This window comes from Heterocephalus glaber, unplaced genomic scaffold (genome assembly GCF_053883595.1).
Source record: "Heterocephalus glaber isolate CG9 unplaced genomic scaffold, H.glaber_assembly_v1.0 deba00001757, whole genome shotgun sequence".
Taxonomy (NCBI): domain Eukaryota; kingdom Metazoa; phylum Chordata; class Mammalia; order Rodentia; family Bathyergidae; genus Heterocephalus; species Heterocephalus glaber.
Genome location: NW_028258454.1, coordinates 2,104,519 through 2,124,429, shown reverse-complemented (window position 1 = coordinate 2,124,429; position 19,911 = coordinate 2,104,519). Strand labels below are relative to the sequence as shown.

General features: G+C 38.7%; 1 protein-coding gene across 1 annotated transcript in view; it reads left to right on the top strand.

Annotated features, from left to right (window-relative positions):
* The first annotated feature begins 2,078 nt into the window (after positions 1–2,078).
* Positions 2,079–19,911, top strand: part of Scamp1 (secretory carrier membrane protein 1) — an 87,522-nt gene continuing 69,689 nt past the window's right edge. Inside the window, exon 1 of the mRNA XM_004870191.4 lies at positions 2,079–2,281. Coding sequence (XP_004870248.1) covers positions 2,225–2,281 — 57 coding nt within the window. The 5' untranslated portion in view covers positions 2,079–2,224. The remainder of the gene's footprint in view (positions 2,282–19,911) is intronic.

The following is a 19,911-nucleotide window of genomic DNA, read 5'->3' as shown; positions in this document are numbered from 1 at the left end:
TTGGGAAGGGGACAAGGTCAGGAGAGGCAGGAGGATTGCTTCAAGTTTGAGCCTAGCTTGAGTTACATAGTGAGTTCAGAGCCAGCCTGAACTACAAAGCGAGACCCTGTCTCAAGTCCCCCCCCCCCCCGCTAAAAAAAAGTAAATGTAACACTTTCATAAAGAATACATACAGTAGGGTACATTTTTTCAAGCACATGGTACAGGATAACCATGTGATGATCTTACAATTGTCAGCCATAGATAAGCGTTACAATCATCAGCCACAGATAAGCATGTGATGATTTTACAATGTTAGTTCTCTGTGTTTTGCCCTGGGCTTTTTTGTTTTGTTTTGTTAGTGTCTCTCTAATCTGTCCCTACAGGAGTGAGGTGGTGAGAGAAGAGGACCAGCTGGGTAAGGTCAAACTCAGGAAGGAGGAGTCAAAGACATCCAGCCAGTGTCTGCTGGCTCTAGATACATGCCTGGTATGTTTCTACATATTATCTTATTTCATTCTTAAAAAAAATTTATTATTATTTTTTTTTTGGTACCAGGGATGGAAATTAGGACTTTGTGCTTTCGAGGCCACGGCGCCAGTGAACTAAATCCCCGGCCCTATCTCATTTTGTTCTTTTTTTTTGGGGTTTGGGGGTTGAACTCAGGACCTTGCGCTTTTGAGGCAGGCGGCAGCACCGCTGAGCTAAATCCCCAGCTCTAATTTTATTCTTAAATAACTATTTAGATTGAGAGGTGATGCGAGTACCACAAAGCAGTAACCATCAGAATTAGGATTTGAACCCAACATATTTTGAGAATGCAGTAAGGAACCAGGCACCAGGCACTTGCTGATGGTGAGCACAAGGGGATGCATTTTTTAAATTAAATATTTAGACTGTTACAGCTCTGTCAGGATCGTCTGTTGTCACTTAGTAGTTAACATCTTTAGTCAGCTGTCCAGAAGCAGCTGCTTTGTCACGCCAACCTGGATCCCATCAAAGGCAGATGACAGCACATGTTTATTTTTCCTCTATCATCTCTAGCTTGTTTTCACACTTCCAAGAAAGTATCATTTCTTAGGTGACTTTGCATAGTGCAAGCCTCCCAAAAGGCCAAGGAAGTTTACATCTTGATTCTTCCAATTTTTTTGCAGCAGTGTCTTGCCATGTGGGTCAGGCTTGATTGAACTATGTAGTCTAGGTTGGCCTCAAACTCGACATGATCCTCCTGCCTCAGCCTCCCCAGTGCTGGGATTACAGGTGTGCACTACCATACCTGGTTAGATTCTTCCAATTCTTAGGCACCCACCAAGACAAAATAATATTGGGTCTTCATACTTCGTCTAATTAATTTTAAGTGCTTTCGTGTTAGGGTGCCAGAAGATAAAAGCGGGGAAAGCGATGCTGTCAAGTTCAGGGGTCGCTCAAGGAAGGATGCACACGAATTCCTTATTTGTTTATAATCTCATTCCTGGTGTTGAGAAGAGAGTAGGCAAAAACTAGGAAGGGTGTGTATGTGTGTATTTCGCACTCAAATTACTGGAAGTAAACAAAGGGGGCATCTTTTGGGGTCCCCATACCCTGAGGCTCCCGATCTCGGGACTGCCGCCGTCTCTTCTCCATGCACCAGAGGATGGGAGCAGGGGCTGGATCGCACCTCTTTCCCAAACCTCCTTGCGGCCAGTTCTCCGGGATTTAGTCGCGATCAAGAGTCGGAGGGCTGGGAGAGCGGGGGCCGGGTCTCCGGGTGGGTCGGGGCGCGGGATCCCGGTGCCCCGGGTCGTATTGTCCGGATCCCGTGGGAGGTGCCGAAGCCAGGTGCACAGCCCTCCAGCGAAGTGCGTCCTGGGCTCCTTCTCTGCTGGCTTCGGGTTCGCCCTGCTCTCCTCGAGTGGCGCCGCCTGGTCCGGTCCGTCCGCGGGTTCCGCCTGGTGCCAGAACCCCGAAAGCAGCCAGCCTCTAATCCCTGCAAGCGAACCTAGGGCGACCCTGGCTCCCTCCGCCCTGCGCCGACGCGGTCGCAGCCAAAGACTGGCGCGCTGGATCTGGCGAGGACTGGACGGCGACGCGAGAGGCTGCGGGCCGGGCATGCGCAGTGCACGGCCGGTGGAGCGGCCCCAGCGGCGCGGAGAGCTGCGCGGTGGGGGCGACGACGACGACGACGACGTGAGCGCGCAGGGGGGCGGCGGCCTCACCTTGTCTGGCTCTCTCTGCCTGGGTCCGGGTGACGCCGAGCGCCACAGAGATGTCGGATTTTGACAGTAATCCGTTTGCGGACCCGGATCTCAACAACCCGTTCAAGGTGAGCCTGGGCCGCGGAGTCTCGGCGCCCACAGGCGAGTCCCAGGCCCGCCACAGTTGCCCCGGGCCGCGCTTCCGGTCTTGGGCTCGAGTCGGATCTTCGTCCGCCTCACCTGCCGAGGAGGTGGCCGGAGGTCGCGCCCACTCGAGGGGGCCGCGCCGTGCCGCGCCCAGGGTCCTGCCGGGGGAGGCGACCGGGCTCTAGCGACCGCGGCGGGCTGCTCGGGAGGCGGGGTTGTCATGGGGACCCGCGGCGGCTGCGGAGGAGGAAAGGTGAGGGCGCCAGGTGGGTTGTGAACGAGAAAAGGTAGTGTTTTTATTATTGAAAGTTGTGTTGCGCGCAGAGGCCACGGCGGCATTGCCGTTGCCCCTCCCCGTTCGGCTGAGGGGACTGATATCAAAGCTTAAGTTAAAAATAATAAACATACGTGGAAACCAATAGTGCACGTGGACGACATCTTCCCACCTGGCTGCTCCTTCGGAGGGAAAGGAGGGAGATTTTCCAAGCTCCTGGTGCGTCACTGGCGCTCTGGGCTGCTCAGGGATACCATTTCCCGCAGGAGCTGCTTGGCTTCCTGGATCTACCTTATCCTCAGTTTGGAAAGGGCTTGGCGCAGAAATCGGCGAAGGAAGGCGACTGAAAGGTTCCTTATCTGCCCTTAAATTAACGCACCAAGCTGTCTTTTCAAAGGTTCTCTGGGTTTATTAATGAGTGTAGCTGCTTAACAAGTGTAATTTGCTTCCAACTGTTGGTTAAGTTAGTCCTTTCTTAATCTCCTTTGGCCATCTGCAATAGTGGCTTTAATTTGTAGTACACAAAATGAAATGGTAGCTCTCATTTGTGGTCACACCAGTGTCACTTCTGGTGTGTTAGGTTTACATACTTTTTTTACTCCTGGTTTTCTTTCTTATCGAGAATCCTGGAAGAGATCTGATAATTTCGTAGTGGGTTGTCTTAATGCAATGAACCTGGTTATACTTGACAACTCACTTTGTAAAAATACAGAGTAGACTCAATCACCATTCCCTTGCCCCAATACACTTTGAAAAATGCAGTACAACTGGCCTGTAATATTCAGATAGATGTTTTACAGGTGATTTGGTTGCATTTTAAAGAATTTTTTCCCCCTAGAAGTTCTTAGTGTTGGAGTCACTTTCATAGTGTGAGAAATTGAGTTACTCCTAAATCATAGATGTCTCATAATTTGCCAAATAAATGTTATTTGAAATATTATTAAGATATAACAGTAAGAAACCATTAGCTTTTTCTAACTCAGATAGTTGATTGATGCTGTTATTTCAGCATCTGACAATACTGTGGTTTATTTTTCTATTTGATCATGCATTTTTCTGGCCCACTTTATACTAGGTTCTCTTGGTAGGGCAAGTAGGTTATTGTCCTGTTAGCCTAGACTGCTATTTTGTGACATCTGGTGTTGCCATGAATTTTCCTCTCCTAACACTTGTACTAAGGTTGCTGTACTAATTCTGAGCCCAAAAGTTTTAAGTATTCATTCATTGTGGTATAAAAATACAAATCTTTTTTATATTTCGTAAGTGGTTGCACTCAAGGAACAATGATTGTTTAAGTCCATAAAAATGCTTTGAGGGTCTAAAGAGTCAGTTGTACACATATCCTTTATGATTGTTCATTTTACATACAGCATGTCTATGTACCTAAGTCTTGCCATTTGTATCCAGCTTTCTTCTTCTCAAAGTAAAGTTTACATTGTAGTACCATCTTTTTTTCTTTTTTTTTTCCTTGTGTGTATGGTACTAGAGATGGAACCTAGACCCTGACACTGAGCCACATCTGCAGCCCTTTTTAAATTTAATTTTTTAAATTTTGAGACAAGGTCTTGGTAAGTTGCTAAATTGATGAGGCTGGCCTCAAATTTGAGATCCTTTTGCCTCCGCTTCCTAGAGCGCTGGGATTACAGATGTCTTAGTTACTTTCCTTGTTGCTGAGACAAAATACCCAACACCCAAAGTTAAAGGAGGAAAGGTTTATTTAGCTCACAGTTTCTAGAGGTTTCATTCCATAGTTGGATGACTCCAAGGCAGGGAAGCGCAACAGAGGGGCATCACAGAAGAGACACACCTCATGGTGGGGAGAAGGCAACAAAACAGCAAAGTAGGGAAGAACCAGCAAGGGACAAACAACAACAACAGCCCTCTTTTCTGTCTCTTATATTCTATCCAGGCTACCCACCCTTAAGGCGGATAGCACTCACACCCAGGGTGGGGTACCCTTAATCCTAGCATTGAATCAATCCCAGCATCACATCCTTAATCCCAGCATCACACACACACATCTTCATTTGAACCATGTCATGAAAATAATTTCTGAATATAGTCTCCTTAGGTGATATAACCACAGTGTTTACTTGATTCTGTTAGCTGTTATATAATTATTTGCTGGAATCAATTCATGTTTTTAGCACCTGCTTTATTATGGTGGTTGTGTTAGGCATAGTGAATGGCTTTAAGTAATTTGAATGGTTTTTATTATGCATCAGGAAACATCAGGAGTAACTGAAGATCTGCAGAAATCCAACAGAAAATAGATTACTGATATTGCAAAGGTTTGAGAAAATCCACTTTGAGTTGTTAAAATGTGGTTATTTTTCTACATAGAAAACATATATTTATTGAACAATTGCTGTATGCTCTTGATTCTTCTATTTAGTTGTTCATTCACTCAACAGATATTGAAATGTCTCTGATTTTCTGGATAATAGTCCAATTTGGAAACAACCATGCATGTTCAGTGAATAAAAGGAGAGTTCAATAAGCAGGAGAGGTCTGGCTCTTGTAAATCAGCATGAAAAGAGACAGATAAGTGAAGTTTGTTCATAGGGAGAAATTAATAAGTGGTCAGAATATCTTCATGCCTTCTCATATCCATCTGCATATTGACACAGTTGTTTGAATTAGAAAAATCATGGAATTAATGTTTAAATTAATGCAGTTTTTAAAATACGAGGAGAATCAGAATTTGAGAGTTGAAGATGTTTGTAAAAGTTTTATCAACATGACCAGTGAAGCAAATAAAACCTTAAAGAACGGGGAAAGCAATGAAAGTGACTTAAGAAGTTAGATGGAGAGTAAATGTGAAATAGCAAACAAGATGTGAAAAGAAAGATGATCATGAGGTAAACAAAAATGAATCCAAGAACTTTTTGAGTATCAAAACTGTTAATTTAAAAAAATCACTTTTACATAAAAGGAGTCAAAAATAGAAGAAAATAGGGCATTAGTGGTGCATGCCTGTTGTTATAGCTTGTGTCTAGATGTGCCCCCAAAGCCTTATGTGGTCATAGATGGAGGTTTTCAGAGGTGGCTGGACCCTCTCTAATATAATAAACTGCCTTCTATAGAATTGTTGATAGGATTTGGTCAACACACACTTATCATGCAGAAAGTGTTCAATGTGTGGTGGCTTTCATTAGATGCTAATATTTGGCATTAATATTAGTTTGGTGAAGTTCCTGTGTTCCTTTTAGATCTTTTGGAATGCCAGTAGTAGCTGTTGGACAGATCAGAATCAAGGAATTGAGGTTAAAAAATAAGTGCTTTCTGTAGGTCACTCTGCTAGACTAGGCCAAGGTTGTCTAATGCTTTGTCATTAAACATGAATCCCCCCATAGAAGAATTTAATATTAAGGATGAGTACAATGTCCCATTTTGTTTTGGCTTCAGAATTAATTTTACTTTTAAAATATTTTAATCCCCTTTTATCCATGGTTTTTCTTCCTGCTGTTTCACTTACCCACAGTCAATTGCTTATGGAAAATATTAAATGGAAAATTCCACAAGTGAATAGTAAGTTATAATTAAATTATATCACATTGTATCGTTATAATTATTCTATTTTTAGTTGCTAATCTCTTACAGTGTATAATTTATAAATTAAACTTTATCATAGGTAAGTATAGGAAAAAATTACAGTATACATAGAGCTTGATTTCAGGCGTTCATGGAGTGTCTTGGGACTTACACTCTGACGATGGGCGAGGTGACTATTATCTTTTAAAAATAGCCTACAGTTTAGCATTCTCTCTTATATTTTAAGTTGTAGGAATATCTGTGGCAACGTGAGTTTAATTGAAATTAAAAACCTTGTCATTGAAACGTGACCCATAAATCAAGATTACTAATGATTTGTCTTAATCTGTTTAGGCTGCTATAATAAAACACATTACATGGGGTAATTTATAACCAACAGAAATGAATGGTGGCTAGAAGTCCAAGATCACGGTGCCAGCAGGTTTGATGTTGGTAGGGGCCTGCCCCTCAGAGACAGTGCCTTCTGTGTGTCTTCCCAGAGCAAAGGAGAAGACAACTCTTTCAGACCCTTTTATAAGGGCATTCATGTCATTCTCAGAGGGCTTGATCGTTTCCCAAAGGGCTACCTTCTAATATCACCTTGGTGATTAGGGTTTAACTTGTGAATTTTGGGAGGACAGAAGCATGCAGACCATAGCACCACACTTGTTTTCCTTTTCTAATGTCAAAGATGTCAACCTTCTTATTTCACTTACATTTATAATTAGTTAATTGTGTTCCTTTATCTATTTAAATTTTTCAGTCTGGAGATTGGATAGCCATAGGAAAGTATTCTGAGGATTTCCTCTATAGTAATCACATTTTGAAAACTTTATTTTTCGACAGTAATTTAGGACATAGTGAATATAATAAATAGTCTGATTGTTTACATTCATGTCAACTACATAAATTCTTGCTGTCTTTTCTTCAGGTTAATACTTTTAAAAAGCATATATGAGTTTCTGATTATATTTAATCAAATTATAATGTTGTTCATTTTAAGATGCACTATTATTTATCCCTGTCTCACCTATTGGTATGGAACAATTTATAGTGTCTTGAGCTGGGGATTTAGCTCAGTGGTTCTGCTGCCTGCCTCACAAGCGCAGGGTCCTAAGTTTGATCCCCATTACCCCCCCCAAAAAAAGAAACTAAAAAAAAAAAATGTAGTGGCTTAAAACAGTTATTTGTGATTTTGTTACTTGAGCTAGACTTAGCTGGCAGGTCTCTCCCAACCCCCCCTTACAGTGCTCTTGCCCAGAGCCAGTCATTTGCCTTCTGTCATTTGACAGTTTAACTGCACTGTTTAATGACCTCACTCAAGTGCTGGTGCCTCCGATCCCTACTTATGACCCAGAGCAGTCAGTGGAGGCAGCAGTGGGTTCTTTTTCTTGAGGCATCTACCAAGAAGAGCCTGGGCTTTTTAGAGAATGGCATCAGTGTTCCAAGAGGGTGAAGCCGAAGCTACAAGGCTTCTTGAGTTACGTGTCACTTCGGCTGCATTCTGTTCGTCAAAACTAGTCACAGGGTCATCTCAGATTCAAAAAAAAGAGGGGTGGCATGGATTAGACTCTGTGTCTTACCAAGAGAGACTGTGCCCCTCTTGACAAAGACCTGTGAGCTGAGAAGAAACACCAGCATAAAATCGGGAGACAGGTACCGGAGAACCCCAGCAGATAGTCTCATTAAAATGGAGGAGGATGGGTGGCATTTCACAGTTGCTGGTCCTGAACAGTTCTGAAATCTAGCCAGGCACATAGTGTTAGGCTTCTCTACTTTGAGGGCAGTGAAGTTCTTTGATTAGAACCTGCTTCTGATACCTGGAAATGATTTCATCGGATATTTTTTTCTGCTTTTGTCTCCATTCTTTTGAGAGCCCCTTACCCCAAGAAATGACCTTTATTTGCAGCTGGGTAGCATCTTCATCTCCTGCCCATTGAAGTCTCTCTTCATTTTGAAATAACAGTTCCTTTCAGTCCAGGCTGATACGAGTCTATTTACAATTCTTGTTAATCTCATCAGGATCAAACCATGCCTTAAAACCTCTATCTGTGATTCTTTTTGAGGCAGTCTTCTTAGGGTACTAAATGCTTAGTGTCAGGTGCAGTGCATCAACACCTCTAAGAACCTTGTTTTTGGTCTAGGTTGGGCATTCCCTATGGTCATTGGAGACTCTGAGGGAGATACAAAGGGTGGCTGCTGTACCACTAACAAAATTAGTATATGAATACATCTTTAAGTTTCATAGCTTTAACAGTCATGCTTGACATGATGGCAATTGTAAAAAAAGTTAAATTTGCTCTCGTACTGATATTACCAAAAAAGTACAATTCATATTCAGTGGTACTGAATGCAAATCCAAGAAAATTTTGGGTTTTTTCTTTATGTGAACCACCAGTGTGATACTGTTGCTTAAAAACATCTATTGGATGGATTAATGAGATCAGTAGCCAGTTTCTACACTTTCAATTTCTCACGCGAGAGAAAACACGATATTTACACATGTGTCAAATTTATTTCACTTAAGAGTATGATCTCATGATCCATCCATTGACCTAGAAATGTCTCAAGTTTATCCTTTTTCTTCCCCACCCCCCGCCCCCGGTACCGGGAAGTTTATCCTTCTTTATGGCTGAGTAGTACTCCATTGTAGTTAAAAAAAAAAAAAACCACATCTTTTTTGTCCACTCATCGGTTGATAGGCATTTGGGTTGTTTCCAAGATTTAGCTATTAAAAACTATGCTGCTATAAACATGGGTGCATATATATTGCTGTGGTATGATGCTTTTAATTCTTTTGGGAAGATACCCAGCAGAGGAATAGCTGAGTTAAATGAGACCTCTAATCCTAGCTTTTTGAGGAATCTCCACACTGATTTCCACAGTGGTTGCACCAGTCTACACTTCCACCAACAGTGGAAAAGGGTTCTTTTTTCCCCACAACCCTGCCAGCATTTGTTGTTGGTTGATTTCTTGATAATAGCCATTCTCTCTGGAGTGACATGGAATCTTGTGTTGTTTTAATTTGCATCTCTTGAATGACCAGTGATATTGAACATTTTTTCATATATTTATTTGCCATTTTTACTTCTTCATCTGAGAAGTGTGTATTCATCTCAGATGCCCATTTTTTGGATTGGATCTTTAAATTTGGGAGGTCTGATTTTTTTTTTAATTGCTTATGTGTTCTAGATATTAGTCTTTTGACTGAGGAACAACTGGCTAAAATTTTTTCCCTCTCTGTGGGTTGTCTTTTCACTTTGTTGTTGATTTATTTTGCTATGTAAAAGTTTTTTAATAAGATGAGATTCCAGTTGTTGATTCTTTGTAGTATTTCCCTTCTGTTCGGGGTTTTGTTCATGAAGTCTTTGCCTACACCTATGTCTTCAAGTGTTCTGTTTTCTCTTCCAGCATATTTAGTGTTTCTGTCTTAATATTTAAAATTTTGATTTTAGTTTAGTACATGGTGAGAGAATGGGTCTAGTTTTAAGCTTTGGCGTATGAAAAGCCAGTTTTCCAGTACCATTTATTAAAAGGCTATCTTTTTTTTTTGGTACTGGGAATTGACCTCCGGTGCAAGACAGGTGGCAGAACCACTGAGCTAAGGAATGTTTTCTCTAGTTCTGTGAGGTATGCTAATGGTGTTTTGATATGGATTGTGTTTAATCTGTGTAACAATTTTGGGAGTATGGCCATTTTCACTATGGTGGTTCTTCTTACTTAAAAGCAAGAGATAGCTTTCCATTTTCTGATATCCTCTTCGATCTCCTTTTTCAGAGTACTGTAATTTTCAGTGTAAAGATCTTTTACTTCCTTTGTTAGATCAGTTCCTAGGTATTTCATCTTTTTGATGCTATTGTGAAAGGTGTTATTTCCCTAATTTCTCTCTCAATGAGTTTGTTATTTGTGTACAGGAATGCTATTGATTTTTGAATGTTGACTTTGTATCCAGCTATGCTACTAAATTTGGTTATTAAATTTAGACCTCTTGGTGGAGTTTTTGGGATCTTCTATATATAGAGTATCATGTCATCTGCACATAATGATAATTTAACTTACTCCTTTCCTATCTTCATTCCCTTTATTTCTGTCTCTTATCTAATTGCTCTGGTAGCCAGTTTCTAAAAAAAGTAGTAATTCTACATTATGATCTGATCGCTTGAGTATTCACAGTTGCAAATGAATATTTGAAGAGTGGTATGAACATAATAAAATGTGTCCAAAGGTGGCAGGAAGAATGGTCGTGGTTCTGGAAGCAGATCCTATGAAGAATAATTTAGTTTGAATTACTCTGTGGATCTAGTCTACTGAAGGCTAAAGAGAAATAGAGCAACCATCAGATACTTGAAGTGTTTCTAGTTGGTTAAATGAATAAACCTGTTATTTCTTGCTCCAGAAAAAGAATCTTAGACTAATTGACAAAGTTATGTGAAGATAGATTTTTGACCCAACAGATTTTTTAATCTGTTAGGGTAGTCTGCCTTATAGTGCCTTTTTGGTATTCTTTCTTTTTTTTTGGTATGGGGGATTGAACTCAGGACCTTGCGCTTGTGAGGCAGGTGGCGGCACCACTGAGCTCAATCCCCGGGCCCTTTTTGGTATTCTTTAGCACTTGAAGGAATTCAAGCAGAAGTTGGATGACCTATGGAGATCTAAGTTAGAGATTTTTGTGTCAAAGTTTTGTTTTTTCTGCTTTGTAACTCTGTAATTGTTACATTTCTGTACCTTTATGGGCTTCTTTGTGAGTGCTGTGTTCCTTGATGTTCTATTCTGTTGCTATTCGAGTTGAGTCTGGTCATCTCAGTAGAGACACTTTATGTTTTAGGGGCCTGCAGTGGTCTGAGCTTCTGCTTCTGCTGAAGAAGCAGCCCTTGGTAGCTTCCTCCACTCAGTTGCTCAAGTCCTCTATTGTGTGACTTTTACCACCCTGGCCTCAGAAAACTGAAATTATCAGAGGTCCCTGGTGCAAGGGAAACATTGGGGTGTGCATCATTTTTCCAGGATTTCTGATGGCCATTTTCTAGAATTTCTGTCCTTTATTGAAGTTGCTCTTGAACTACAAGGGACATTGCCATGTCTTAAAGAATTCCATTGTTTTTGGAACCTGGCAGCCTTCTTTCTGTATATATCTTTAAATACCCTCCCGTCACCAGCATCTATTTGTTTTAATCAGAATTGCCAAATAGTAAATTCAAAGTAACATTTTCTTGCCAAAATGATGATAGAATTAAACCTACATTTATTTATCTTTCATTATGTATTTTTATTAGTACATGTTGCAGTACATAATGATTATATTTATTGTGGGGAGTTTGTACATGTACATAACACATCTTTATTCTTTTTTGTCCCTATTCCCTTTTATTTTTGTCCCCTGCTCCCTCCAACTCTGGATCCCCTTCCCATTTGAAAAGCTGTTTCCATTTTTTCCTTCAATTCTGTTTTAAAAGATCTTTTTTCTCTTCCTACCCCCATCTCTTTCTTTTGTTTTTTTTTTAAATTTAATTTTTCTTTTTGCGGTACCAGGGATTGAACTCAGGGCCTTGCACTTGCGAGGCAAGCGCTGTGCCACAGAGGTAAATCCTCGGCCCTACCCCCATCTCTTGTTTCTCTTCCCATTTGAAAAAGATCTCTCTACTTCCTATTGCCTATCCTTTATTTTACTTTTTATTTATATTTTGGGTTTCTCATATAGGAAAAACCATGTGATGTTTAAACTTATGTGTCTGATTTATTTTACTTAACATTATGGTCTTGAGCTGCATCCATTTACCTACAAATGACTCAAGTTTATCCTTCTTTATGGCAGAGTAGTATTCTGTTATGTCTGAATACCTAATTTTCTTTATTCATCTGTTGATGGACATGAAGGCTGTTTCCAAGATTTAGGTATTATTATAGGTTGTGCTGTTATAAACATGGGTATTCATGGATCATTGTAATATGATGTCTTTAACTCTTGGGAAGATACATAGGAGAGGAATAGCTGAGTCAAATGGAATTTCTAGTTTTAATCTTTTGAGGATTTCCGGTACTGATTTCCAGAGTGGCTGTACTAGTTTACATTCCGACTAACAATATAGGCCCCCCCCCACCCCCGCCGCCCAACTCCCTCCCCAAGCCCTGTGCACAGCTTCTCCAGCATTTATTAGTGGTTGAATTCTTGAAGATAGCCATTCTTTCTGGAATAAGATGGGATCTCAGTGTTGTTTTATTTGCATTTCTCTAATGGCCAGCTTTATTGAGCGTTTTTTCATGTATTTACAACATTTGTACTTCTTCTGAGAAGTGTCTATTCATTTCAGATGCCCATTTTTGATTGGATCTTTATTTTGAGGGGTCTAATTTTTTTGATTCTTTGTATATTCTAGATATTAGTAGTCCTCTCTCTGAGGAGTAGCTGGAAAATTTTTTTTCCTATTCTGTAGGTTGTCCCTTCACTCTCTTGGTTGTTTCCTTTGATGTGTAGAAGATTTTTCATTTGATGTGATCCTGTTTGTTGTTTCACAGTATTATTTCTTGTGCCATTGGGATTCTTAAACCTATATTTAGACCTACAGTTTTTGGTGGAATCTTGCAAATTGAAACATTCTTTTTAAATCAAAAGGGGAAATTCCCCAACTTTCAGTAGGTGTGGAATAAAAAAAGTAAATTGGACGTTGGTTGATTTGACTTTGTAACAATTCACCACTTTGATTTCCTTGGTCTCTGCAAGCAGGCTGTACTGTCCTAGCTCTTCTGACTTCACACATGTGGACCAAAATTGGAGTCCCTGTTTCCCTTTCCAGTGGAGAACTGCTACAAGGATCCCCTGAGCTATACCCAGGGAGCAACCCCATAATCTCCTCTTCCTTGGCATTTAGCTTTGGGTCCTTTTAAGAATTCATAGTATTGGCTGGGCATTTAGCTCAGTGGTTCTGCCACCTGCCTTGCAAGCGCAAGGACCAGAGTTTGATCCCTGGTACGAAAAAGAAAAAGAATTTGTAGTATTGGCTGAGGATGTAGCTCAGTTATGGAGCTCATGATTACCATACATGAGGCCCTGGGTTAAGTTTATAACACTAAGGAAAAAAAGTTAGTTTATCACTTTCTGGACACTTGGGTGGTTTTTGTTTTTGACTATTGTAAATAATGCCGCTATAAATATTTTTATACAAGCTTTGTTTGTATGCCTGTTTTAAAGTCTCTTTGACATATGCCTAGTCATAGAATTGCAGGATCACATGGTAAATGTTTGTGTAATTGTTTGAGGAACTGTCAGACCCTTTTCCCAGGTGACTGCATCATTATATATTCCTACTAGCAGTGAAACAGGGCGCTGATTTCTCTACATCCTTGCTGGCCCTTGTTATTATCTGCTTTTCATTCTAGCCATCCTAATCAGTGTGAAGTGGAATCGTGAGGTTTTTGATTTGCATTCTACTGATGGCTAAAGATGTGGAGAACCTTTTCATGTACTTATTGGCCATTTGTATATCTTTGGAGAAGTGTCTGTTGAGATCCTTTGCCTGTTTTTAGATTATACTATTTGACTTTTTTATACATATTTTTATTAGTATATGTCTGTGTTGATAATGATTACAGTCATCTTGGGAATTGGTACATATACTATCACATGTTAATCATTGTTAGTTCTCCTCCCCCTTCTCATCTTCCCTTTCATGTTCTCCCACCCCAGACCACTTCCAGTCTTCATTGAGTCGAACTCCTTGTTTTCTATCATCTCTATTTTATTTTGCTTTTAAAATTATTTATATTTTAGGCTTTTAAAAATTTAGTTCTAAGAGATTTTGTATATAGTTTAGATACAAATCTTATCAGGTGTTATGACTTACATTTTCTTCCATTTTTATGGATTGTCTTTTGACTTTCTGTCTTTTGAAAGCATAAAAGTTTTAAATTTTGTCCAAACTGTCTATTTTTTTGTTATTTGTGTTTTAATTTCTTATCTCACACTTTGCAAATCCAAGGTAATGAGGGTTTATCTGTTTTCTTCTGAGAGTTTCATAGTTTTAGCTCTTACATTTAGGTTTAAGATTAATTTTTAGGTAATTTTTGTATGTAGTCTCAGATAAGGTCCAATTTCATTCTTTTGTGAATGGATATACAGTTGTTCCAGCACTATTTGTTGAAAAGACCATTCTTTACCTGTTGATGTTTACTCTGTTGTAAAAAATCTCAGTATTAGTGCTCGCTTCGGCAGCACATATACTAAAAATCTCAGTATTCTTTGTACATCTATGTTCTTGCAATGGACATGATGTGTCTTACTGAGCAAAAGCTTCTGTATTTTATGCAAAAAAAAAAAAAAGCCTCCCAAATGTCCAGAGGGTATATTAACTTGCTTAGCTTCTGAAATTGCCGGACTGATCTAGTGTTACAACTATGAAATCCTTCCATGCATTAACTCCTTTAAAAAATGTAATAGGTTTTACACCTTTTTAGAATATAATTATGAACACTTTATCAATGTTTCCAACTTGATAGTGAACCTGTTCTTTAAACACTACCTTAAAAGAAACACCGAAATTTATTTTACAGAACACAACTGAATTACAGAATACATGTTTACATATAAGCAAAAACCATTGGAACCTCTTAAATTCATAGAGGGAGAAACAAGTGTATATATAAAGTGTTGTGCATTTTTGTGTTAGTGAGATCAAGCATTGCACATTGGTGAGATCAAATTAGAAAGAAGGGATTTAGAATAGTTAATGCACTGATAATTTTAACTTGATTGATAACAGAAGAAAACACAGATTGTCTTGAATGCCACAGATTAGATACCTGACTGCAAGTGCTTTAGTAAATATATAAAGATTCGTTTTGTAGTGTTGCAGTATTGAACCCTGTGCCACATATGTGTTGGGCAAGTGTTCTACCACTCAGTTATACCCTAGCCCAGTACATGTGGCTAGTAAAGATTTTTGCTTGGTAGACACAGTGAATAAGCAGTGATGGAGTTGTATATGTTGCCTGTAGCAACCTTTTTACCTCTGGAATCCTTTATTGGTGGATAGGATCCTCATATAGTAATTTGGAATGTATGGAAATGGTGACAAATGGAAGTGATAAGTGATGGAGGAAAAGCATCAAGAGTATGTCAGGGAATAGTATATATAGTAAGTGTAATTTTACCATTGGCAGTTTTTTTCCCTAGATCTTGATGGTTTTAGGTTGGTTTAGCCCTGGATTTTATATGCTGTTTGTCAATTTTTGGCATTTTAAGTCATAAATTTTAGTGTTGCTTACAAGTAAGTAGCATATTATAAAAATGGAAATGAACATATTCCTTAAGTTTAAAGAAGGGTAACAGATCCTTTTTCTATTTGATTTTTAAACTTTTAATGGAAACATTTAGGTTTGAATCTTGGGAAGTTTGTTACCATTTAGAGTTGAGTTCATAAGAAGTGAACTCTTTATTATAGGCAGACATTTCCCTTCTCTTATCCTGGCATTGGGGAATTCAGAGGAAAGAGTAAAGGAAATTTGCAGAGGTTTGTTTTCTGGTAGAGGGGAGTATATAAGGTGGGTTCTTGAACCAGGCTGCTTAGGTGACCTTAGGCAAATTACTTAATTTTTCTATCTTCAGTGCTCTCGGTACTTAGTACTTGACATTTGTCTTGATTTAGAAGGAACTATCAGCAGTGTCAAAAAAAGATAGGAATTTCTTAAAATAACCAATAAAGAAAATAAAGAATAGTGCAGAATTATCTTTGGTTGCAACATGTGATTATTTATTCTTTATTTCCTCCTTAAATTGCCAGTATTTTCTCTGGAAGATTATAATTTTTATTAACTTTTAAACATTTTGGTATTATCAGAAATAGTAACAAACAAGGCACACAAATTACTGGTTTCCTTAAAAAGCTTAGGAATTTTAGAAGCTATTATATATCACAACTTGAACTGAGGATAACTAAGGAGAACTCAGTGTATTTTTATGATAAATCACATTGTGACGTAGGTTTCCTTGAAATGTTGGAGAGTTACACACTTGGTTACTTAAGGTTGGAGATTTTTGTAAAGGACATTGGTGTTCTTTTTATTTGAATTAATAGTTTTTAAAGTTACAGTTTCTTTTTGAAGTCATGAGACTAGCAGAAGATACATGGCTCAAGTTGTAGTAAGGTGTTGTGCCCCTCTCCCCACTCATGGGTACATTGCAGAGAATGCTTGGGTTAGCTGGTACTGTGACTCCTAGGTACTGGCCTTGGTAGCTCAACCACCATGAAGTATTAGTTTAGGAGAAAATGTTCTATGAACTACATACATACTTTCAGGTGGAAAAAGTACACACATTGACTACCTATAATATGAGCAAACTATTGAAATTGTTTTAAATTTGTTTCCATGACTTTGCTTGCCACGTTTAGTAGTCCCTACTTTGACTAGATTATACTGAGTGAAAGAAGCGGTCATAAAAGGCTAGGTGTTGCATGATTCCACTGATAGGAAATGTTCAGAAAGTACGCCAGTAGTCTCTAGGCTTGGATGGGTTGGGGGAAATGTGGTAATTCATTATTTGATATATTAAAAGATAATGTCAGGAAAATCATTAATCTTGGTGGAGAACACTGTATGATAAAACAAACTGTGTACAAAACATCTCTTGACAGTTAACATAAAGGATATTTATGTGAGATGGCTCCGGTGTTCTCCCACCCCTAGGATATCAATTCAGTTTCTCTTTCTTTAATGCTCAAAGGTGATTTAACTCATGGATTAGTTGAAAAGACATATGACTCACTATTTTCCTATTCTGCATGGCCAACATTTTTCTTTTTTATGTAGGTAGACTTGAGTGCATTAGTAGCTCTATTAGCTGCCCAGTTTCTCAAATTTCCAAGAAATTTTGGCGATTTTGTATACGATGATAAAGTAAAATCTCTAATATGTAAGTGTTCACATTGGTTCTTATTATAAGCCCTGATTGCTGATCTCCCAGTCCTCTCTTATCTTAATTCTTTCCTAATGAGCATATTTATTTATTTAATGAGGGCAATGAGTAATCTAGTACTTAGATTTTGAAGATTTATGGACTTATGTTGGCTGGCAACATTTCTATAAGAAATATTACATTTGATTATTTTTCTTTGAAACAGTTCTTGAGATAGAATTCACAAGCCATAAAATTCGCCTATCTAAACAGTACCCTTCAGTGATTTTTAATATATTCATAGTATGTAGTTCTACTAAACATTTAAGAACATTTCCATTACCCCACAAAGAAACCCCGTATCCATTAGCAGTCATTCCACATTTTTCCCGACTTCTCCAGATCTACATGACCAGTGATATACTTGCTGGACATTTTGTATCAGTGGACTCATGGAGTATGTAACCTATTGTCACTTTCACTTCACATTTGTTCGAGGTTACTGCATTTCTTTTTATTGGTGAATAATAGTCTAATATTCCAGGCCAGATATGGTGGTTCATTCCTGTAATCCCCCAGTCAGGGAGGCTGAGGCAGGAGAGTCATGAATGTGAGCTCAGCCTGGGCAGCTTAGTAACTTAGTGAGACTGTCTCAAAATACAAAGAAAGGATGGAAGGAAGGGAGAAAAAAAGAAAGGAAAAGTGGCAAGGAGAAAGAAAAAAAAGATAAAAGGAGAGAAGGAGGAAAAAAAAGGAAGAGAAGAAAGAAAAGAAAAGAGCATGCTTGGAATGTAGCTTGGTGTACAGGCCCTGGGTTCAGTCATAAATACTGAAAAAAATTCCATTGTATGGATGCACAATGCTACCTTTTCTTTGTCCATTCACTAGGTAATGTACACTTGTGTTCACTCCCCTTTTTTGGCTAAGAATAATGCTGCTCTGAATATTTTTTTTTACAAGTTTTTGTGTGCACATGGGCCGTGATTCTCTTTAACATATGGTAACTGTCAAACTTTTCCAGAATGGATGAACCACTTTATGTTACCTCGAATAAAGTATGAGAAGATTCTTGATTTTTCCACATCCGACATTTGTCTTTTTATTCTGGGCATCCTATCAGTGTGAAGTTGTATCTCATAACAGTTTTGAATTGTACTTCCCTGGTGGCTGACAATGTTGATCATATTTCATGTGTTTATTGGCCATTTGTATAACTTTTTGTTAAAATATTTGTTCATATCCCTTGCCCATTTTTAAACTGTGTTATTTGTCTTATTACGGAGCTGTAAGAGTCGTTTATATATTCTTGACACAAGTCACTCAGATACATGATTTGCAAAAATTTTTCCAGTTCTATGGATTGTATTTTTACTTTCTTGATGGTATTATTTGCAGCATGAAAATTTTTAATTTTGATGAAGTCCAGTGATCTTTTTTTTCCTTTGTAGCTTATGCTTCTGATGTCATATGTAAGAAACTATTGCCTAACCTTGAGTGACAAAGATTTACGTCTACATTTTCTTCTAAGTGCTTTATAGTTTTAGTGTGTGCATTAGAGCTTACATTAATTTTGAGTTAATTTTTGCACATAGTGAGAGATGCTAGTTATTTAAAGTTTAGTTTTAAAATATTTCTTCAGGATTTACGACAGATAGACATTTTGATATTAACTAAATCTCCAGTTCTTTGCCCTGCTGATTTCTATAAGAACTATTTTATTTGGTTGCTTGCAAGCACTCTTTAGACTTTTTCTTCTTTTCTTTTTGAGTCATGGTCTTGATATGTTGCTCAGGCTGGCCTCAAATTCCTGGCTCAAGTGATCCTTTTGCCTCAGTTTCTTGTGTAGCTGGGACTGTCAATGTACATCACTGTGCCTGGGTTTAGACATTATCTTTTTTGTTGTTGTTGTTACCGGGGATCGAACTCGGGTCCTTGTGCTTGTGCAGCAGGCGGTGAAACCACTGACCTAAATCCCCGGCCCTAGACATTATCTTTTTTGACAGATCCTCATGTAATTCATATAGTTCAGATGCTGTTGGTGCTGTAACATAGAATATGAAATTTGGGGTAATAGGACCCCTTTACTTCAGTAGTGTCTCCTATCACTTGCCAGTGGATCATCTAATTCTTCTGCAAATAGACCATCATATTTCTGTTGTTTTAATTACATAATTATTGTGCATTGAGTGGACTCAGTGGCTTATTTGAGCAATAGCAAGCAAAGTATGTTCCTCATATCAGCCATTATACTTAAAGCAGAGAGTGCCAGTTTAACAAGTCTTTATAGTTATTTAACATTTTGTTTAATTATTATGGCTGCAGTAGAGATTAAGAAGGGCTAAATTCAGTTGTTTCCCAGAGATTGCATTGTTTCAATGGAACAGGGTTGGGTTAGCCTTTTTATTTAGCAAACATAGGTGGAGCTCCTGAAGTCATCCAGACACTGTAATAGTCATGGAGATGCAAAGCTGAAGAGAAATCCCTGGTGTCAAAGTAACCACCCTTCAGTTGGGAAACTTTATGTGTGATAAATGCTTTTATGGTCAAGAACCAGAAATAGCACATTTCTCATGTTGCAGGAACAAAACATCTCGAAGAGGTGCTGACCACACTGTCTGGAAAGACAAAGAGGAATTTCTCACATTGCAGCCTGTGTTCCCTGAAATGTGTCATCTGAGGCAAAAGGCATGTGTGTTGTTACAGTTTACTCCTCATTTCTAGACAGGGAAGTTCAGACATAGGTTACCTTTTCTAAGTTTATTCAAGAATGCCAGTACTTGGATTCAAGATTGCCAGAACTGTTCCATTCAGTTGCTTTAATATATCCTAAATCTTTGAAATGGAAAATCTACTGTTTTATACTTTCAGTACATCTCAATTGGATCAGTTGCATTTCAAGAGCTACATGTGGCTAATGACCA